The 17,049-nt window shown below is 42.5% G+C and overlaps 3 protein-coding genes across 5 annotated transcripts; 2 read left to right on the top strand and 1 right to left on the bottom strand.

Annotated features, from left to right (window-relative positions):
* The first annotated feature begins 208 nt into the window (after positions 1-208).
* On the top strand, positions 209-6,435 carry LOC6544577 (nuclear valosin-containing protein-like). 3 transcript variants are annotated; one of them, XM_026977887.1, is made up of 9 exons: positions 209-559; positions 616-739; positions 799-1,128; positions 1,181-1,231; positions 1,282-1,625; positions 1,692-2,963; positions 3,024-3,356; positions 5,902-6,126; positions 6,185-6,435. In XM_026977887.1, the coding sequence occupies exons 2-9, from the start codon at positions 661-663 to the stop codon at positions 6,254-6,256; spliced, it is 2,706 nt and encodes a 901-aa protein (XP_026833688.1). In that variant the 5' UTR covers positions 209-559; positions 616-660; the 3' UTR covers positions 6,257-6,435. The 3 variants fall into 3 exon arrangements, with proteins under 3 accessions (XP_026833688.1, XP_015013430.1, XP_001971456.1); XM_015157944.2 differs by having other exon boundaries at positions 209-412; positions 1,184-1,231; positions 6,185-6,434; XM_001971420.3 differs by having other exon boundaries at positions 209-412; positions 6,185-6,434.
* Positions 6,436-6,501: 66 nt separating this feature from the next.
* Positions 6,502-8,449, bottom strand: LOC6544576 (carboxypeptidase B). Its single transcript, XM_001971419.3, has 3 exons — positions 8,368-8,449; positions 7,654-8,163; positions 6,502-7,586 (listed from the first exon to the last, which is right to left on the bottom strand). Exons 1-3 carry the CDS (start codon positions 8,443-8,445, stop codon positions 6,615-6,617), a joined length of 1,560 nt encoding a protein of 519 aa, XP_001971455.2. The 5' UTR covers positions 8,446-8,449; the 3' UTR covers positions 6,502-6,614.
* A 3,176-nt stretch (positions 8,450-11,625) lies between these two features.
* On the top strand, positions 11,626-16,876 carry LOC6544573 (carboxypeptidase B). The gene is made up of 5 exons (XM_001971416.3): positions 11,626-12,533; positions 14,518-15,193; positions 15,623-15,733; positions 15,800-15,954; positions 16,472-16,876. Exons 1-5 carry the CDS (start codon positions 12,445-12,447, stop codon positions 16,761-16,763), a joined length of 1,323 nt encoding a protein of 440 aa, XP_001971452.1. The 5' UTR covers positions 11,626-12,444; the 3' UTR covers positions 16,764-16,876.
* The last annotated feature ends 173 nt before the right edge of the window (positions 16,877-17,049 follow it).

The raw sequence follows: 17,049 nt of genomic DNA, 5'->3' as shown, positions 1-17,049 counted from the left end.
GGGCAAGCCATCGTTATCGATGGAATTACTGTCGCATTAACTGCGTGTTCACACTGAAAAGTTTTAAGACTTTCGCTCTGGGAAAAGTTATAAGCCTCAAAAGTTGCGCATCGTTTAATTTGATTTAAAATTGAACCATATGAGGTGTCAGACGAGTACAGCCAATTTACAAATTAACGCTCGATTGAAATAATTCACTTTCGATACACACGCATCCGAGACGAAGAAGTGCAAGAGTGGAAACGGCCTGCAAAGCGAATATATCGAGGCGACGGCTTCGTTAGCATTTTGCGAGCGGCAAAGTGAATTAATTGTCCCTGTGCGAATGTCTAGACAGCATTAATCCTTGAATAATATGAAGAAAGCCAAGCCGCTGCTGCACGACCATCAGATAACGATCCGAGTAAAGAAGGTGCGTCCTGAAATTCCTAGTTTATCCCCACAAACCTTCCTCCTGCCAGCTGCCCGATAGCCGGTAAATTCCCATGTAAAGCAGCCAAAAAAAAAAAAAACACAAAAACCCTTCGCAGAGCGGCGAATTTGGGCAAGGAAAAACAAGGTTAGGTCGCAGGCTACCCGCATCGTGTGCTAATTGCGCTCTACTTTCGATTTCAGTACCTCGAGGAGCACATCGGGGAAACCTACCTGGATGTGAAGCAGATGACCAGGGAGTTGATGCAAAAGTATCCGGAATATTCGCGTCGCAAGTTTGGACCCTTCAGACAGCTGGTGCATCAAGGTAAACATTGGACTAAGCTTGTTTTATTAGCCGTATGTTAACAAATATTTATACGGCAGCGTTCTCGATCATATCGGAAAGCTACAATTTGGACAAGGTAAGCAGTTCTGAGGAAGATTGCGTTAGCGAGGAATTCGAGGCGCCACCCACCAATAGTGTGATGAACAATATGATGAACAGCCTGTATAGTCAGCCAAGAAAGCCGCTGGCGCCCAAGCCGATCAGCGAGCCCATCGATATATCCAGTGGAGACGACAACGACGATGACTCGAATACAAACACCACCAACGGAGATGGTGCTCCAGTTGCTGCTCCTCCAGCAGCTCAAACCAATGCCTTAAAACGCCTGATGGAGGAAGTGCCGGAGATCGCAGTGGCTCCAAAGAAAAGTGGGTTAGGAATCCATGTGTCTATTACTAAGTTTAATAATCCTTCTATTAGCAGCTAAACCGAATTCTATTCACGTCGGCCAGTCGGATGCTGTGCAAAAACGTGAGTTATTTGAATTACTGTAGACAAATCAATTAAATCGTTTATTTTAGTGCACGCCCCTGGTGGAGGGCATAGGGCTAAGAATCATTTAGAAGAAGCCGCTTTGCGGTCAAAAGATCACCGTAATGCCACTGGCTTATATCACCAGTTGCACCAAAACCAAAATCGGGACCGCCCGAGGAAGTACAAAAAGGAGTTGGAGGTGCAGCACACCACGGAAAGTTTCCGGGACATTGGCGGCATGGATAGCACCCTTAAAGAGTTGTGCGAGATGCTGATCCATATTAAGTCGCCGGAGTTCTACTTCCAATTGGGACTACTGCCTTCGAGAGGCTTATTGCTGCATGGGCCGCCAGGCTGTGGCAAAACCTTTCTTGCTCGTGCCATTAGCGGGGTCTGTTTTATAGATCAAGATTAAATCGTTGAATCATTTATTAACCATCTCTGCTCTTCGACACAGCAATTAAAAATGCCTCTGCTGGAAATACCGGCAACGGAGCTAATTGGTGGCATCTCTGGTGAGTCGGAAGAGCGAATTCGCGAGGTCTTTGAACAGGCCATAGGCTACTCGCCCTGTGTGCTTTTCATCGATGAGATCGACGCCATCGGAGGGAATCGTCAGTGGGCTTCCAAGGACATGGAACGTCGTATTGTGTCGCAGCTGATAAGCAGCTTGGACAACCTTAAGGCCAACGAGTTTGGCCAATCAGTTGTCGTCATAGCGGCCACCACGCGTCCCGATGTCCTGGACCCTGGACTACGTCGCATTGGTCGCTTTGATCATGAAATTGCCATACATATCCCGTCGCGAAAGGAGCGGCGTGAAATCTTGCGCATCCAATGCGAAGGCTTGTCCATCGATCCAAAGCTTAATTATGATAAGATTGCCGAGCTAACACCGGGATATGTAGGTGCTGATCTGATGGCCCTTGTCAGCCGAGCAGCTTCTGTAGCCGTGAAGCGTAGGTCGATGAAGAAGTTCCGTGAACTGCACGCTGCCAGTGAGAAGAACATGACAACGGTCACTTTGGATGACGACGAACCCAGCGAGGAGGCAGGTGGAAAGGCTGTGGCTGAGTCAAAAGATAAGGAAACTGCAAAAGATTCAGATGCAGAGCAAAAGGCGGATGGTGACAAGGAAACATCTGAAAAGGATAAGTCAGAAGGCGACTCACCCACAACTAAATCCCCTGAGAAAGTGACCAACGGCAAATCACCTAAGAAATCACCGAAGAAATCACCGGAGAAACCAACGGAAGCAGCCATGGAAGTAGACGAAGTCGCTACCAAGGAGCCGAAGAAAGACGTTGAGCAGGAAGTGGACTTCTCCTCCAACGACGAATACTACGAACCCACGCTGGCCGAGCTGACCAACTTTCTAGATAACCCGCCTGAGGAGTTCGCCGACCCAAATTTCTGCCTCACTCTCATCGATTTCGTGGATGCCATTAAGGTGATGCAGCCTTCCGCCAAGCGCGAGGGCTTTGTTACAGTGCCGGACACCACTTGGGATGACATTGGTGCCCTAGAAAAAATTCGCGAAGAGCTTAAGTTGGCCGTCTTGGCGCCAGTTAAGTATCCGGAGATGCTGGAACGTCTTGGGCTGACTGCTCCGTCAGGCGTTCTGCTATGCGGTCCGCCAGGTTGCGGCAAAACTCTGTTGGCCAAGGCAATTGCCAATGAGGCTGGCATCAATTTTATATCGGTGAAGGGACCCGAGCTTATGAATATGGTGAGTTAATTGAAAGGTTGTATATTTCTTGCTTTGCCAATTATGTGTTTATTTCTATAGTATGTTGGCGAAAGCGAGCGCGCTGTGCGTGCCTGCTTCCAGCGTGCCCGTAACTCTGCACCCTGCGTCATCTTCTTTGACGAGTTCGACTCCTTGTGCCCCAAGCGTTCGGATGGAGGCGATGGTAATAATTCGGGCACTCGTATAGTTAACCAACTGCTGACCGAAATGGATGGCGTCGAGGAGCGCAAGGGTGTATACATATTGGCGGCTACCAACAGACCGGATATCATTGATCCGGCCATCCTGCGACCTGGTCGCCTGGACACCATTTTGTACGTGGGCTTCCCCGAGCAGAGCGAACGTACTGAGATTTTGAAGGCCACAACCAAGGTAAGAGTTTGCCTTTTAATTTTATTCAATATATTATATTTTAATAATTATACCCGTTACTCGTAGAGTAAAAGGGTATACTAGATTCGTTTAAAAGTATGTCACAGGCAAAAGGAATATTATGTATATATTTCAGATCAGATTTTTTGTAATTTTTCCGATGTTATGATGTACAAATTCAAATATGTACATATGTCCAAATCTAAAGTCCATAACTCAACTTATCTTAATCGGAATTTGAAGTGGCATATCTCTAAATGTTTCTGGAGCAATTCTCTACAAATCTGCATTCAAATTTTGAAATTTATTTTTTCAACATTTTTTTGTATTTTTTCTGATGTGATGATATGGTAGAAATTAAAAAATGTCCCAATGCTGAAGTTTTAAAGTCCATAACTCAACTTATCTTTATTGGAATTTGAAGTGGCATATCTCTAAATGTTTCTGGAGCAATTCTCTAAAAATCTGCATTCAAATTTAGAATTTTTTTTTTTTTTAATTTTTTTAAAATTTTTCTGATGTTATGATATTGTAGAAATTAACAAATGTTCCAATGCTGAAGTTTTAAAGTCCATAACTCAACTTATCTTAATCGGAATTTGAAGTGGCATATCTCTAAATGTTTCTGGAGCAATTCTCTACAAATCTGCATTCAAATTTTGAAATTTATTTTTTCAACATTTTTTTGTATTTTTCCTGATGTGATGATATGGTAGAAATTAAAAAATGTCCCAATGCTGAAGTTTTAAAGTCCATAACTCAACTTATCTTTATTGGAATTTGAAGTGGCATATCTCTAAATGTTTCTGGAGCAATTCTCTAAAAATCTGCATTCAAATTTTGAAATTTTTTTTTTTAACATTTTTTTGTATTTTTTCTGATGTGATGATATGGTAGAAATTAACAAATGTCCCAATACTGAAGTTCTAAAGTCCATAACTCAACTTATCTTTATCGGAATTTGAAGTGGCATATCTCTAAATGTTTCTGGAGCAATTCTCTACAAATCTGCATTCAAATTTTGAAATTTATTTTTTCAACATTTTTTTGTATTTTTTCTGATGTGATGATATGGTAGAAATTAACAAATGTCCCAATGGTGAAGTTCTAAAGTCCATAACTCAACTTATCTTTATCGGAATTTGAAGTGGCATATCTCTAAATGTTTCTGGAGCAATTCTCTACAAATCTGCATTCAAATTTTGAAATTTTTTTTTTCAACATTTTTTTTTATTTTTTCTGATGTGATGATATGGTAGAAATTAACAAATGTCCCAATGCTGAAGTTCTAAAGTCCATAACTCAACTTATCTTTATCGGAATTTGAAGTGGCATATCTCTAAATTTTTCTGGAGCAATTCTCTACAAATCTGCATTCAAATTTTGAAATTTATTTTTTCAACATTTTTTTGTATTTTTTCTGATGTTATGATATTGTAGAGATTCAAAAAGAGGTAAAAAATGTCCAAAGGGTGCAAATCTAAAGTCCATAATTCAACTTATCTTAATCGGAATTTGAAGTGGCATATCTCTAAATGTTTCTGGAGCAATTCTCTAAAAATCTGCATTCAAATTTAGAATTTTTTGTAAAAAAATTTTTTTTTAAATTTTTCTGATGTTATGATATTGTAGAAATTAAAAAATGTCCCAATGCTGAAGTTCTAAAGTCCATAACTCAACTTATCTATATCGGAATTTGAAGTGGCATATCTCTAAATTTTTCTGGAGCAATTCTCTACAAATCTGCATTCAAATTTTGAAATTTTTTTTTTCAACATTTTTTTTTATTTTTTCTGATGTGATGATATGGTAGAAATTAACAAATGTCCCAATGCTGAAGTTCTAAAGTCCATAACTCAACTTATCTTTATCGGAATTTGAAGTGGCATATCTCTAAATTTTTCTGGAGCAATTCTCTACAAATCTGCATTCAAATTTTGAAATTTATTTTTTCAACATTTTTTTGTATTTTTTCTGATGTTATGATATTGTAGAGATTCAAAAAGAGGTAAAAAATGTCCAAAGGGTGCAAATCTAAAGTCCATAATTCAACTTATCTTAATCGGAATTTGAAGTGGCATATCTCTAAATGTTTCTGGAGCAATTCTCTAAAAATCTGCATTCAAATTTAGAATTTTTTGTAAAAAAATTTTTTTTTTAATTTTTCTGATGTTATGATATTGTAGAAATTAAAAAATGTCCCAATGCTGAAGTTCTAAAGTCCATAACTCAACTTATCTATATCGGAATTTGAAGTGGCATATCTCTAAATTTTTCTGGAGCAATTCTCTACAAATCTGCATTCAAATTTTGAAATTTATTTTTTCAACATTTTTTTGTATTTTTTCTGATGTTATGATATTGTAGAGATTCAAAAAGAGGTAAAAAATGTCCAAAGGGTGCAAATCTAAAGTCCATAACTCAACTTATCTTTATCGGAATTTAAAGTGGCATATCTCTAAATGTTTCTGAAGCTATTCTCTAAAAAACTGCTTTCAAATTTAGAATTTTATTTTTTTTTAATTGTTTTTCTATTCCATTGCAGAACGGAAAGCGTCCGGCTCTGGCCGATGATGTAGATCTTGAAGAAATTGCTGCCCAAACCGAGGGCTATACTGGCGCAGACTTGGCTGGACTGGTCAAGCAGGCCTCCATGTTCTCCCTGCGCCAATCTCTGAACAACGGCGACACAAAACTCGACGATCTGTGCGTACGCAGCCAGCATTTCAAGGAAGCTTTACAGCAGCTTCGCCCCTCAGTTAACGAACAGGTAAGAATGCCTCGATATATTGTTATTTATGTATTCAATATATTTATTTACTCGACAGGACCGCAAAATATACGATAAACTGCGCCTGAAATACGCTGCACCCAGGGTACCCACATTGGATGATAAGTAACCCATTCAACATTGTTGTTTTAGCCGATAAGCACCCTCGCGAATCAAACAAATTGTGAATCGTGAAATTAACGTATAGTTTTCGATACAGAAAGAATAATGTTACCCAGAAAAAAAACTATTGTATACCTATCTGTAAATGTGTAGAAGAGAAGGATTTTAACTTCATTTGGTTTATTTTTTGTAGTAACTTACAAAATAAATTGGAAACCCTAATTTTAAATTTAAACTTATGTTATACATATGTAAAAAAAAAGTGACCGTTTATTTGGGTTCATCGCAGTTAAGTTTGACCTACACATAATTTACAATTTAATTTAATTTTACGTTACCACTGATCAGAAAACAAAATTGTAAGCTTATGGGAAAACCAGCGGCATTTGTGAAGAAATGTTAGGTTTGCCTCGACTGGTCAGAATCGCGCCATCTCCACCGCCTTGTCCATCCCGGCTGAGTCCAGATCGCTTTATCGGTGGATAACGCGGCTCCATTTGCCGCGGAAAGAGTCCCGGAGGCAGGGCTTGAATGCCCTCGGGCAGGTCTTGCGATTCACGTGCCTTGAAACTCCTTTGCAGCCGTACGGTGTTCTCGTGCTGCGCACGAACCGTGCGCTTCGAACGCTTCTTCTTTGACGTGGTTTTGGCACAATCGCCACCAGCCGCAGTGGCTTCTACCGTGGACGTTGACGTGTTCGCGATTGCCACGCCCTCATTGGTGGCCTCGTAACGAGCCGGTCGTGGCAGCGGTGGATCATTTTCGCGGGCAATCTGATTTCGCAGGTCATAGGAGCGCTTGCACATCTCACGAATCCCATACCAGCTTTCGTGTCCAATTTGACTGATCATCTCCACTGGCGGTTGGAAGCCGAGCTCGCGTGATGGCAACTCCATTACCAAAGCCATCGGCACCTTAAGCACCCCATATACATAGTCCACAACGGATCCGGCAATGGTTCGCTTGGTCAGACAGCTGATGCTTCCCGTTCGGTACTCGCGGCCATTGTAGGACTTGATCGCACTCTTGCCGGAATTCGCTAGGGAGCTGAGTTCGCGCCAGTAGAGCGGATTGTCACGGCAGTAGCCCCAAGGGTACATGATACTTTGGCCATACGAGTGCAGAGACAAAAAGAACAGGAGGTTCGTGCTCATCCTGTCGAGAATGCTCCTCATGGCCCGGGTCTCTGGCTCGGAAAACGGACTTTCACCCTTGTACGTGTTGCGGTTGATCTTGCTGGGCCCGCTGTTCCAGAAGATGTCGTAGTTTCGATTGCAATCGGTGCCCACAAATTTGGTGGACTTGTGTGGCCGTCGGTTTTTGCGCCACTTGGGATTCTAAGGAGTTGGTTGCATCGTTAACCATAACCTGTTGGTAATTATCATAGCGAAAATATTTCCTCACCTTGGTGCGGGAGTACTCGTAGCCATCGGGATTGACCAGTGGAACGATGATGAAGCGGAGCTTCCGGAGCACCTCGATGTTCCTGGTGTATCGCTCCGTCAGCTGGTAGATGCAATTGAGCGCCGTGGAGATGCTTATCCATTCGCGGGCATGTGTGCCTGCCTCAATGAAGACCGTTTTCCGGCAGTGCTCACCCAGGTGGATCACCGGAACGGTGAACCGTCCATTGGGGGCGATGTCGAAGAGTCGCGGCGCGTGTTCCCGCATCTGCGGCGATAGCTCCACGTTCTCCGAGTTCATCCAGTTGATCTCCAGTGCTCGAACCTCCCGCTTCTCGTGCGTGTGGCCCAGGATGTGGACGTACACGAAGTGGGGATACCGCTGGGCCAGGTACTCCAGATACTGATTGATCTGCTTGTACTCCAGGTAGGTGTGCAGGATGTCCGGTCGCGGGATCACAAGCCGGCGAAGCGCCGTAGTGGCAGCATCCTTGGCCCGATCCTTGGCCGTCTGATTTTTACGTTTGGGTATGGCGGCCATCGCAGAGAATACGAAATAATTTGTACAGAGCAACGAATAAGAAAACGATTTATCACTGGAAAATTTAAGAATTACGCCCTTCGTATGACTGAGGCACAAATGAAAACTGACACCTCACTCGCCAGTGACATCCAAGTGGAATCTCACCCTGGCCTGCTGCGTGGGCACACTCACCTGGCACTTGATGTTCAGGTGCAGCCGCTCGACCACGAGCAGAGCCAGCCGTGTGCCCTGCTTGGGTTTGTCTTCCATTGTGCGGGCCTGGAGCAGCGGACGCTTGGGTTTTGTACTCCGGCATGGCGAAATTCGTGCTCCCACAGAAGGTCCAACGCCCATTGAGTTGCTCCTGCTGATGCACTGCCAGAAATTCGGCACAACTGCACGTTGGTAAGATCGTAAAATGAGGAGCATTAAAACTAAAGCGTTAACTAACTTTTTATGCTACTAATTGCCTAAGGTTAGGTAACATTTAACTTTTATCAGCATATTTGGCAAAAATCAAACTATCATACTTAATTAGAATTTTCTTCGAGTGTGCAGTTCGCAGTGGGTAAATGGAACAGCGACAACGTTTAATAAGTTGGGCACGGTAGCATGTAATGCGGAATTGGATTTGGATTCCGGCTCGGAATCCCCCAGCCTGGCTGCAGCTGCCACAAAACGCAAATATGCTAAATGTCAGACAGGAGGACGGGGTGGCTTGACTGGTGGGCGTGGGGAGGAGTCGCGCAGGAGCAGGAGGAGCACGAGGAGCAGGAGGAGCAGAAGCGGCGGGAAAAGGAGCAGCGGCGTGGGCGTAGAAAAGCGCAGGAGGCTAATGCAAATAAACAGGGACTCCAGGAGCTGGCGTGCAGCCTGGGAAACGAGCCAGGATTTGGAGGAGGAGCCGTTGCTGTCCTTCTCCGGTTAAGCGTTTTGCAGCGAAGTTCATTTGTGGATCTGGGCTTCCTGATCACACTGAGCTGCCGGGAAATGAGTATGTATATGAATTAATCTTTCGAATTCAGAGCGCTATTAAATATTTGCAATTTAAGAGAAAGCTTAGTTAAAAATTAGTTTTTTTTAAATATGTTTTTATTTTTAATTTCTTTATTTAATTATATTTATAATAATTTATAATAATAATTTATAATATAAATTTCATTATACACTATACACTGTATACGACTGTTCATGATTTTTGAGTTTAGAAGAAGTATTGTAGCAGTTCAAGGTGCCCATAGAAATGTCTTGCAACTTTACCGCCATTTTGCTGGCGAGTGTAATATGCTTCCTATGTCCTGGCAAATGTCATGTCAACGCAAAAGTCAAAAGTGCGCGGCAGGTCGCTGTGGAGCCACCCGCAGAAATTCATGGAGTTTGGAGCCGAGCCGAGTCCTTCACTGAATCCATATAAATTGGTATAAATATGTATGGCATATAGCGGGAGCAACGCAACCAGTTGATTTATACAGGAAGCATGTTCGTGTTGATTTTCATTTAACGGTCTTTTAGTCAACTTCCTGACACAGTGGCTGCCATATATTTATGTCTCGCTATGTCTACATAATACGTTGTAATTCCCTTTCCGGTTGAATACCCTTTCACTGCCAAACCTTCGTGTATAAATTATTCGTAGATGTTTAGGAACTTAGTTAATTGAGCATTTGTGTAATTAAAATCCCGGTTTATACATATTTTTTGTAGATTTCCTACTTTTCTTTATACATGTGATATAAAATGATACTTTTCTAAAGCAAATAGGTAACTCTTTAACATTAATTTCAAATTGGCTTACAGAACCAGAAAAAGCTATTCACATTGAATGTTTTAAGAGATTGTACCCAAATCCGCATATTCCAATGTCGCTCTTATAAAATACTGTTTGCAAATCCTTTATTTTTTCAGTGTTATGTATAAACACGCAAGGACGAAAACCAAATGGATGGATGGAGCAAGTGAAGCCTTTCCCAGTCAGTAAGTCAGTTGGTTGTTGGACGTCCTCCGTCGGGGGTAAAAGTTAAAGGGGAAAACCCTCTTCAAGTATGCATTATGTCATTAGCATGTTGGCCAATATAAAGGGCCAAACTTTGTTGAATTCGGGCCCTTTTTTTTGCCCCGCCTGACGGCTGTCTCCTGTCTTTTGTTCGAGTTGCGATGACGAAACGTAATGTAGCATAAAACTGTTTACGAATTAACGAAATTCCAAACAATTATGCCCAAACGAATTCGGATTTGCTGGCAAAGTTGTGTTGCCTGGACCTGCCCCAATAAGCTGGATTTTTGTCATGTGGCAGGGCAATTTAACTTTGTGCAATTTGGCATAGTTTGTGGGGCAATATTCTGATTACTGTGATTGCTAAGCGCGTCCAATAAACACTCTATTAAATTTGCACAAACACTGAAACAATTAACTTTAAACTAATTCAATTTCAAGCATACATTAGTGTTTACTAGGTGTACCAATGTTTCTTTGATTTCTAGGCAATCACTAAAATGTATTCCTTGGCAGCTCGCAGTTCCGTTCCCATGCGAAGACTGAAGTTTTCATGTTCATGGTTAAGGCCAAAACGCGTCAATTGTCATCAGCGGCATTTCAGATGCAAATATTTCGGTCGAAAACGCGACAAACACAATGGCCATGCCTTGAGTCGCACAATACCAAAAGCCAAATAGATATCTCCTTATACGAACACATAAGCATGTGGTATATAAGCCTTTAAGCTAATGCGATCGTCGAGTGGAGATTGTGAATTAATTTGCTGGGCAAGTTGAATGCCCTTTGGGCTGCTGTGAAGTTGTGGCGGTGTCTGGACCAGGTTAATAAATAAGCTAGATGATTTAGAACGCGACTAGAGAGGGCTGGCAGTACGCCAAGTGGTGCCATTAAGCCGCAGAAGTCGCACAAATTTCATATGTAAATTATTTTAGCTAAACAAGTTGTGTTTTGGATCGGTTTAGCACCGGAAATATGCGAGTGGCGGTTCGATTGTTCTTCTGTCGAACTCCCTATCAAAAAAATGCAGGCGGAAGTGCCTGAAGCTATAGCCAAGTGTTATAATTACACACAAAAGCGGTCCGAAACGAGTGGAGCCGAAGGCAAATATAAATATCAGACGCTGAGTTGGACGTTGAGTGACCTGGCTTCTGGCGGCGATCACAATGATGATGATCTCTTCACGAATTAATGAACTCAATAAATGCGTATTTAGACGCCAAGTGGTAACTGTAACGAACTGAACCCATCACCCATCATCCATCGTCCATCGTCCATCGTCTATTGTTTCCGGCTATTTTGGTCCCAACTGACCTTGTCCGTTTTTGGCCATAAATTCGAAAGTTCAGTGCTCCACAGTACGGACCATCTCCAGCACGAGCATATCTTAAACTTTCAAATCAGACCGCAACAGAACACTCATCGTCATGACATTAGGAAGCGAGTTTGTCTATAAAAACCAGAAAATTAACTATCAGCGGCTTCAGAATCGATTCACGAACCGCCATATGCGGATGCAAAATTCATCAAATAAGCCAGAACAAATTGTTAGTGCGGCCAAAAGTGATCAAAAGTGATTTCGAGACAAACAAGTTTTCAATCTCACTATAAAAGAAACACTAATTCCCAATCAATTAAAGAAAAGAAAAAGTACAGATTAAAGGGAATCGAAACGGTGAATAAATTATGCAAAAATATCAAAAAGTTCTTAGCCGAAACTCGAAATATTCATAATGGCCAAGACGCGTGCCCAAAATCTTGTCTCGTGACGCGTTTGCCGCTTTATTTCGGAACTCTATATAAACTGGTCGCAAAGCCCGACCTTGACACTCACTTTTCTAAACAATCGACTCTCGGAACCGAGACCATTTTTTGGTCTCTGCCTTTTTGGCCAAGATCTCGTCTTCTTTCTCGGCCGCTTTACAAACCGCTCGTCAGTCTTTCGCCGGACCGGAGATGGAACACACGGATCGCGTCCGCTGAACAGTGTTTAATATTAAACGGTTTTCCCCAAAGCTAATCACTTCAACTAAGAGCTCTTGAAAAACTCAAACTCAAGACTCAAGACTCTTGCCTAATCGCCGCCAGCGTGCAGCGTGCAAACAATAAAACAAATAGGCAAACAAAAGTGCAAAAAACATAAAAAATAATAAAATCATACAAATACGTGTGCCAGTCCATGCAACTGCATATTTTAATACATAATTAGCCAGAGATCGTGGAAGCATCTCGGTGCAAGTGCACAGTATATATATAATATCCATATACCTGCAAAAATGTGGCAGGGAATCGTGTGCAGCTTGACTTTATGCCTCGTCGGATTGGCGGGTTTCGGCCTTGCCAACAATCTCGCCGGCTACGAAGGGTAATCATCGACGCTACTTGCATTAATTATAAACTACAACGTTACCTTAAGGTAGCAAAAAAGATTTAATACGCAATACACATCAATCAAGCGGCTCTTCTGTGGGGCAGATCATTAATTGAAATGGTTTTTTGGTCACCTGATGAACGGGTTTTCGCATCTCCTCCATGATCAGGGCTATTCCAGCAGCTTGTGCTAACGAGCATCACCCTGCCGGATCTGAATCAGCTCAAAGGCTCCAATGAACACTGTTGCGTACATTATACAGCCATCCAGCATGTTGAAATCGTCCTGCTTGGATCGATAGGATAGATACGGAATGGCCACAATGGCGAGCAGCCAAAAATAGCGGTAGTATTGACAGAACCAATCGAGAAAGTCCTGTAGAATTGGCAGCATTTTGCTGCTCCTAATGGGGTTTTTGTGTAGTGATATTGGATGTGATTTGCTTGGTTAACTAGAGTAGCACTTGGGCGGGAATTTTCTAGTATTATTTCGAAGGGTTCCTAAATTTAAACATTAACCATTTTCAGATTTAAAGAGAATAAAAACTTGAAGCTAAAATAAACAAACATCATAAAACCGATCTAGTCATAGGATAAACAAAAGCTGCATGTTTTTGAAATATTTATTCCCATTGTTAGCCGAGTCCATGGCCATTGGCCGTGATTAGAAGCCATCACAATGAGCAGGGCTAAACGTTTTGTCGTTTGGTCAGTGACCAACAGTTGGACACTCAACGATTCCGTTGATAATTGCCATACATTTGTAATTTGGCAGGCGATCGCAGTGCAAATTGTTTGCCAAACATGCCACGCCCACTGGGGCGAAGCTGCGCCTGTCATTGGACCATGTGGCGTATGAGTGATGAGGGCTTTGTGGTTGCAGCGCTTCCGACTGGAAGTCCGTGTCCAAATGGAAAGCCAACTTCCGATTAGTACTGGCCAGATGTCTTGTTTCCTAACCATTTTCAAGTTCAAAAACATTAAGATATGCATGCAGAGTGATATACAATTTCACAAGGTCGAGTTTCGTTGGACAATAGGCTTTGATTTGGTTGAAGAAGGTGTTGGGAAAATTTCAAACAAACAAAAATCGTAACTTTTAAAGATGAAAAATGGGCACCGCTGGCTGTTTTATTTTGGCCAACATTAAATTACCATCGAATGCCGTTGGCCGGCTCACGTGATTAGCTTATGTGTGGCATATAAAAGCTTATAATAGCATATCATAATGCCCCCTGCCACCCACGAAATCGCATAATGCAAACGAGATAAATATGCAGGGACCTAAGACTTGTTGCCTCACTATTTTTTTTGTGTTTTGTATTTTCAAAAGTGTGTGTGGAATTTCGAGAGATGATAAATTGGCCACCGATTCGTGCGAGGTGGCAAAGAGCCAACAAACAGCGGCCAGCAGTCGCTTTGCATAAATTTATGAATCAACAACTCATTTTGACGCCAGGCGAGGGCGAGCCATAAATTAATTTGTTGTCCAATTAGCTTGAGACATGTGGAGCAATCATCGGGATTTCCCGCAGCTAGATTACGATTATCTGGCTGGTTATCAGTTCATTAGAAATCACTATAAGAAATATCGCACTTTTAGTTGCAAACTAAAAATTGGGGTTTGCTGAGGAGCAACTAGCAAACAGTGCCAACATGTCTTGCTGTTAAATTAATTAAACGCCTGTCAACTGAATGTTAATATTTATTTGTCCAAACATCGCGTATCTCTGCAATGAATTAATTAACACGTATCTACCAAAACAATATATACCCCAACCTTGACATACTCACTGGAGATTATGGCATTAAAATTGCTTGCTAGATTAACTTTATCTCCTTAGATTTTGGCCACATAAAACAAAGCTATATATACTATATTTAATTTAAAAACCATTCAGAAATTTGAGCATACAACACTTTATAAACACTTTACTAAAACTTGCGATTTCATATTGGTCTTAAACCCCCTATTTCAGTTACACAAAATACACGGTGCAACATGGCGACGAGGAGGCCTTCAAGTACATGGTGGACCTGCAGACGAACGACACGGAGCTGGACTTTTGGCTGCTGACCAGAAACTCCTCCGTGCTGACAGTGAGCCCCAAGCGGAAGACCCAGTTCGAGGCTCGTCTGTCCAGCTTGGGAGTCAGCTACGAGATGCAGCCGCTCATGGAACTGATGGCGGCCCTGCAGGCGAATAGTTCCTTTGCGGAGGACGGCTACGATGAGGAGTACGAGGAGTGCCAGCTGGAGGAGTGCGAGGAGTCGGAGCGACCACGTCGAAGGACTCGTCGCCAGGCTCGCGGCTTCTTCTCGCACTTTCCACGGTATCAGGAGGTACTCAGCTTCATGAGCGGCTTGGCCGCCAGATATCCGCAGTTCTGCCGCTATGAATCCCTGGGTCGATCCAACGAGGGTCGGCACATAGCTGGTCTCTCGATTTCGCTGAATAGTAGGGTACGTCCTCGTCGAGTGGCCTACATTCAGGCAGCCACCCACGGCAGAGAGTGGATCACCACCCAGACCGTCCTCTATTTGGCCTACGAGCTGCTGAGCAATCTGCGCGCCTTCACAAGGGTCCTGCAGGATGTGGAGATTTTCCTGGTGCCCCTGGTCAATCCCGATGGCTATGAATACACTCACACGACGGTAAGTCGTTCCTATGCCTACTGCACACAATCAACATAAGTAAGATACATTTGCCATGTCGGCAAGGCCACATTATAGTATTTTTTTGCGTAGAAAAACTTTCAATCCATATAATTATACAACGAAATATGAAAGATTCGAACATGTGCTGAACAAGTCTCGCTCATTTATCTTGTAATACATATACGCTTTAAATGTCCATTGAAAGGCTGAGGGAAAACACATAAATTACGCTAGAGAAAAGTGGCATTTGAAAAGTGTTTAGATGTCACGGGCTTTAAGATACATTTTGAAATATACCCTCAATGTTCTTGCCAGCTCATAAGCTGCTAAAATAAACCGAAAAGTACATATGCCACATAATATTCAATTGCTGTTAAGTTTATCATATATTTAATATACGAAATAATTTAATTGAATCCACTGCAGGATCGTTTCTGGCGCAAGAACCGCCATCGTTATGCGGGTCATTCCTGCTCCGGCGTGGACATCAATCGCAACTTTGGAAACCACTGGAACTACCAGGGAGCCAGCCAGAATGTAAGTCCCACGACATTGACCTTAGCCAGTGAACCTAACCCTTTGTATACCCAAAAAACCCAACAGCTCTGCTCGGAGGTGTACTCCGGCACATCACCCCACTCGGAGCCGGAGACGTCGGCGGTGGTGCGGTATCTGGAATTCAATCGAAACCGTGTGAAACTCAGCCTGGATGTTCACTCATTTGGCAAATTCATTTTTTATCCCTACGGCTATGCGAGGTGAGTATGGGCGGAAAGTGCAGTCTCCCTGATTTCCATGTTGCATGTCCGAAAATCCTCGCCAGTGGCTGTGGCTGTGGCTGAAGGCCAGGCCGGCGGGTGGCCCAGAAAGAAATTCAATTTGCTTTTCAATTATTTGCTAAAAGCAATTAAACGCGAATATTTCTGCCAATGCAACCATTTAATTCTTTTCTCTTGCACTGCGCGTTAAATATTCAAGTTTAAACTGTATACTCCTGAGCATGAGCGGTAACTAATAGATCTTTGGAAATATGTGATATTATTATATATATTTATTATATATTTATTAAGTAGTATTTAAAATCTTTAAACATGTTTCTTTAATGGTAAAATCATTACATATGCCAACTGATGTGAGTTAAAATATTTAATACTTCACAAAAAAAATACTCCGCACATTTTCTATACCGATTCCGATGGGAATTTCATTTTTCATTCTATATTCTGTTGCACCCATAGTTGTTCAATATAATGACGAGTATTTCTCTCTGTGTAGAAACACCGTGCCACCCACCGTGGGAACACTGCGCTCGGTGGCTCTGAGGGCCGCCAACCAGATCGGCAGGTACCGTGGAACGCGCTACACCACCGGCACCTCCGCCTCCATTTTGTACGAGGCCTCCGGCAGCCTGGACGACTTCGCCTACGGCAACCTGGGAATCCCCCTGTCCTATACGCTCGAGCTGCCCGGTGACGAGTTCCACGTGCCCGCCTACGACATCATCCACGTCTGCAAGGAGACATTCGCGGGCTTCATCGAGTTCATCCGGCACGTCAGCCTCTACTAGGAGGTGCCCACTGTATTTGCTAAGCCTTTAGGCAATTGAATTTATTGTTTGTTAAAACTAAAATGATAAGTGACCTCGTTGTTAAGCATTAAAGAGATGAATAGTGAATAAATATTTCCATTCCTTGTATAGATTTGCAAATATATTTTCTGATTTGATGTGCATTTGCCGAATGAATTGCAGATTGCTGTTAATTCAAATTAGTGTAGCCAAAAAATGCAAGGAAAATTATTTCTATTATGAAACTGAACAATTGACCAGTTTTTACGGGCTTCATTTAAAATAT

Source organism: Drosophila erecta, unplaced genomic scaffold (assembly GCF_003286155.1).
Source record: "Drosophila erecta strain 14021-0224.00,06,07 unplaced genomic scaffold, DereRS2 tig00000021-arrow-pilon, whole genome shotgun sequence".
Lineage (NCBI taxonomy): Eukaryota > Metazoa > Arthropoda > Insecta > Diptera > Drosophilidae > Drosophila > Drosophila erecta.
Note: the sequence above shows the minus strand (reverse complement) of the source record. Positions and strands in the feature narration are given on the sequence as shown.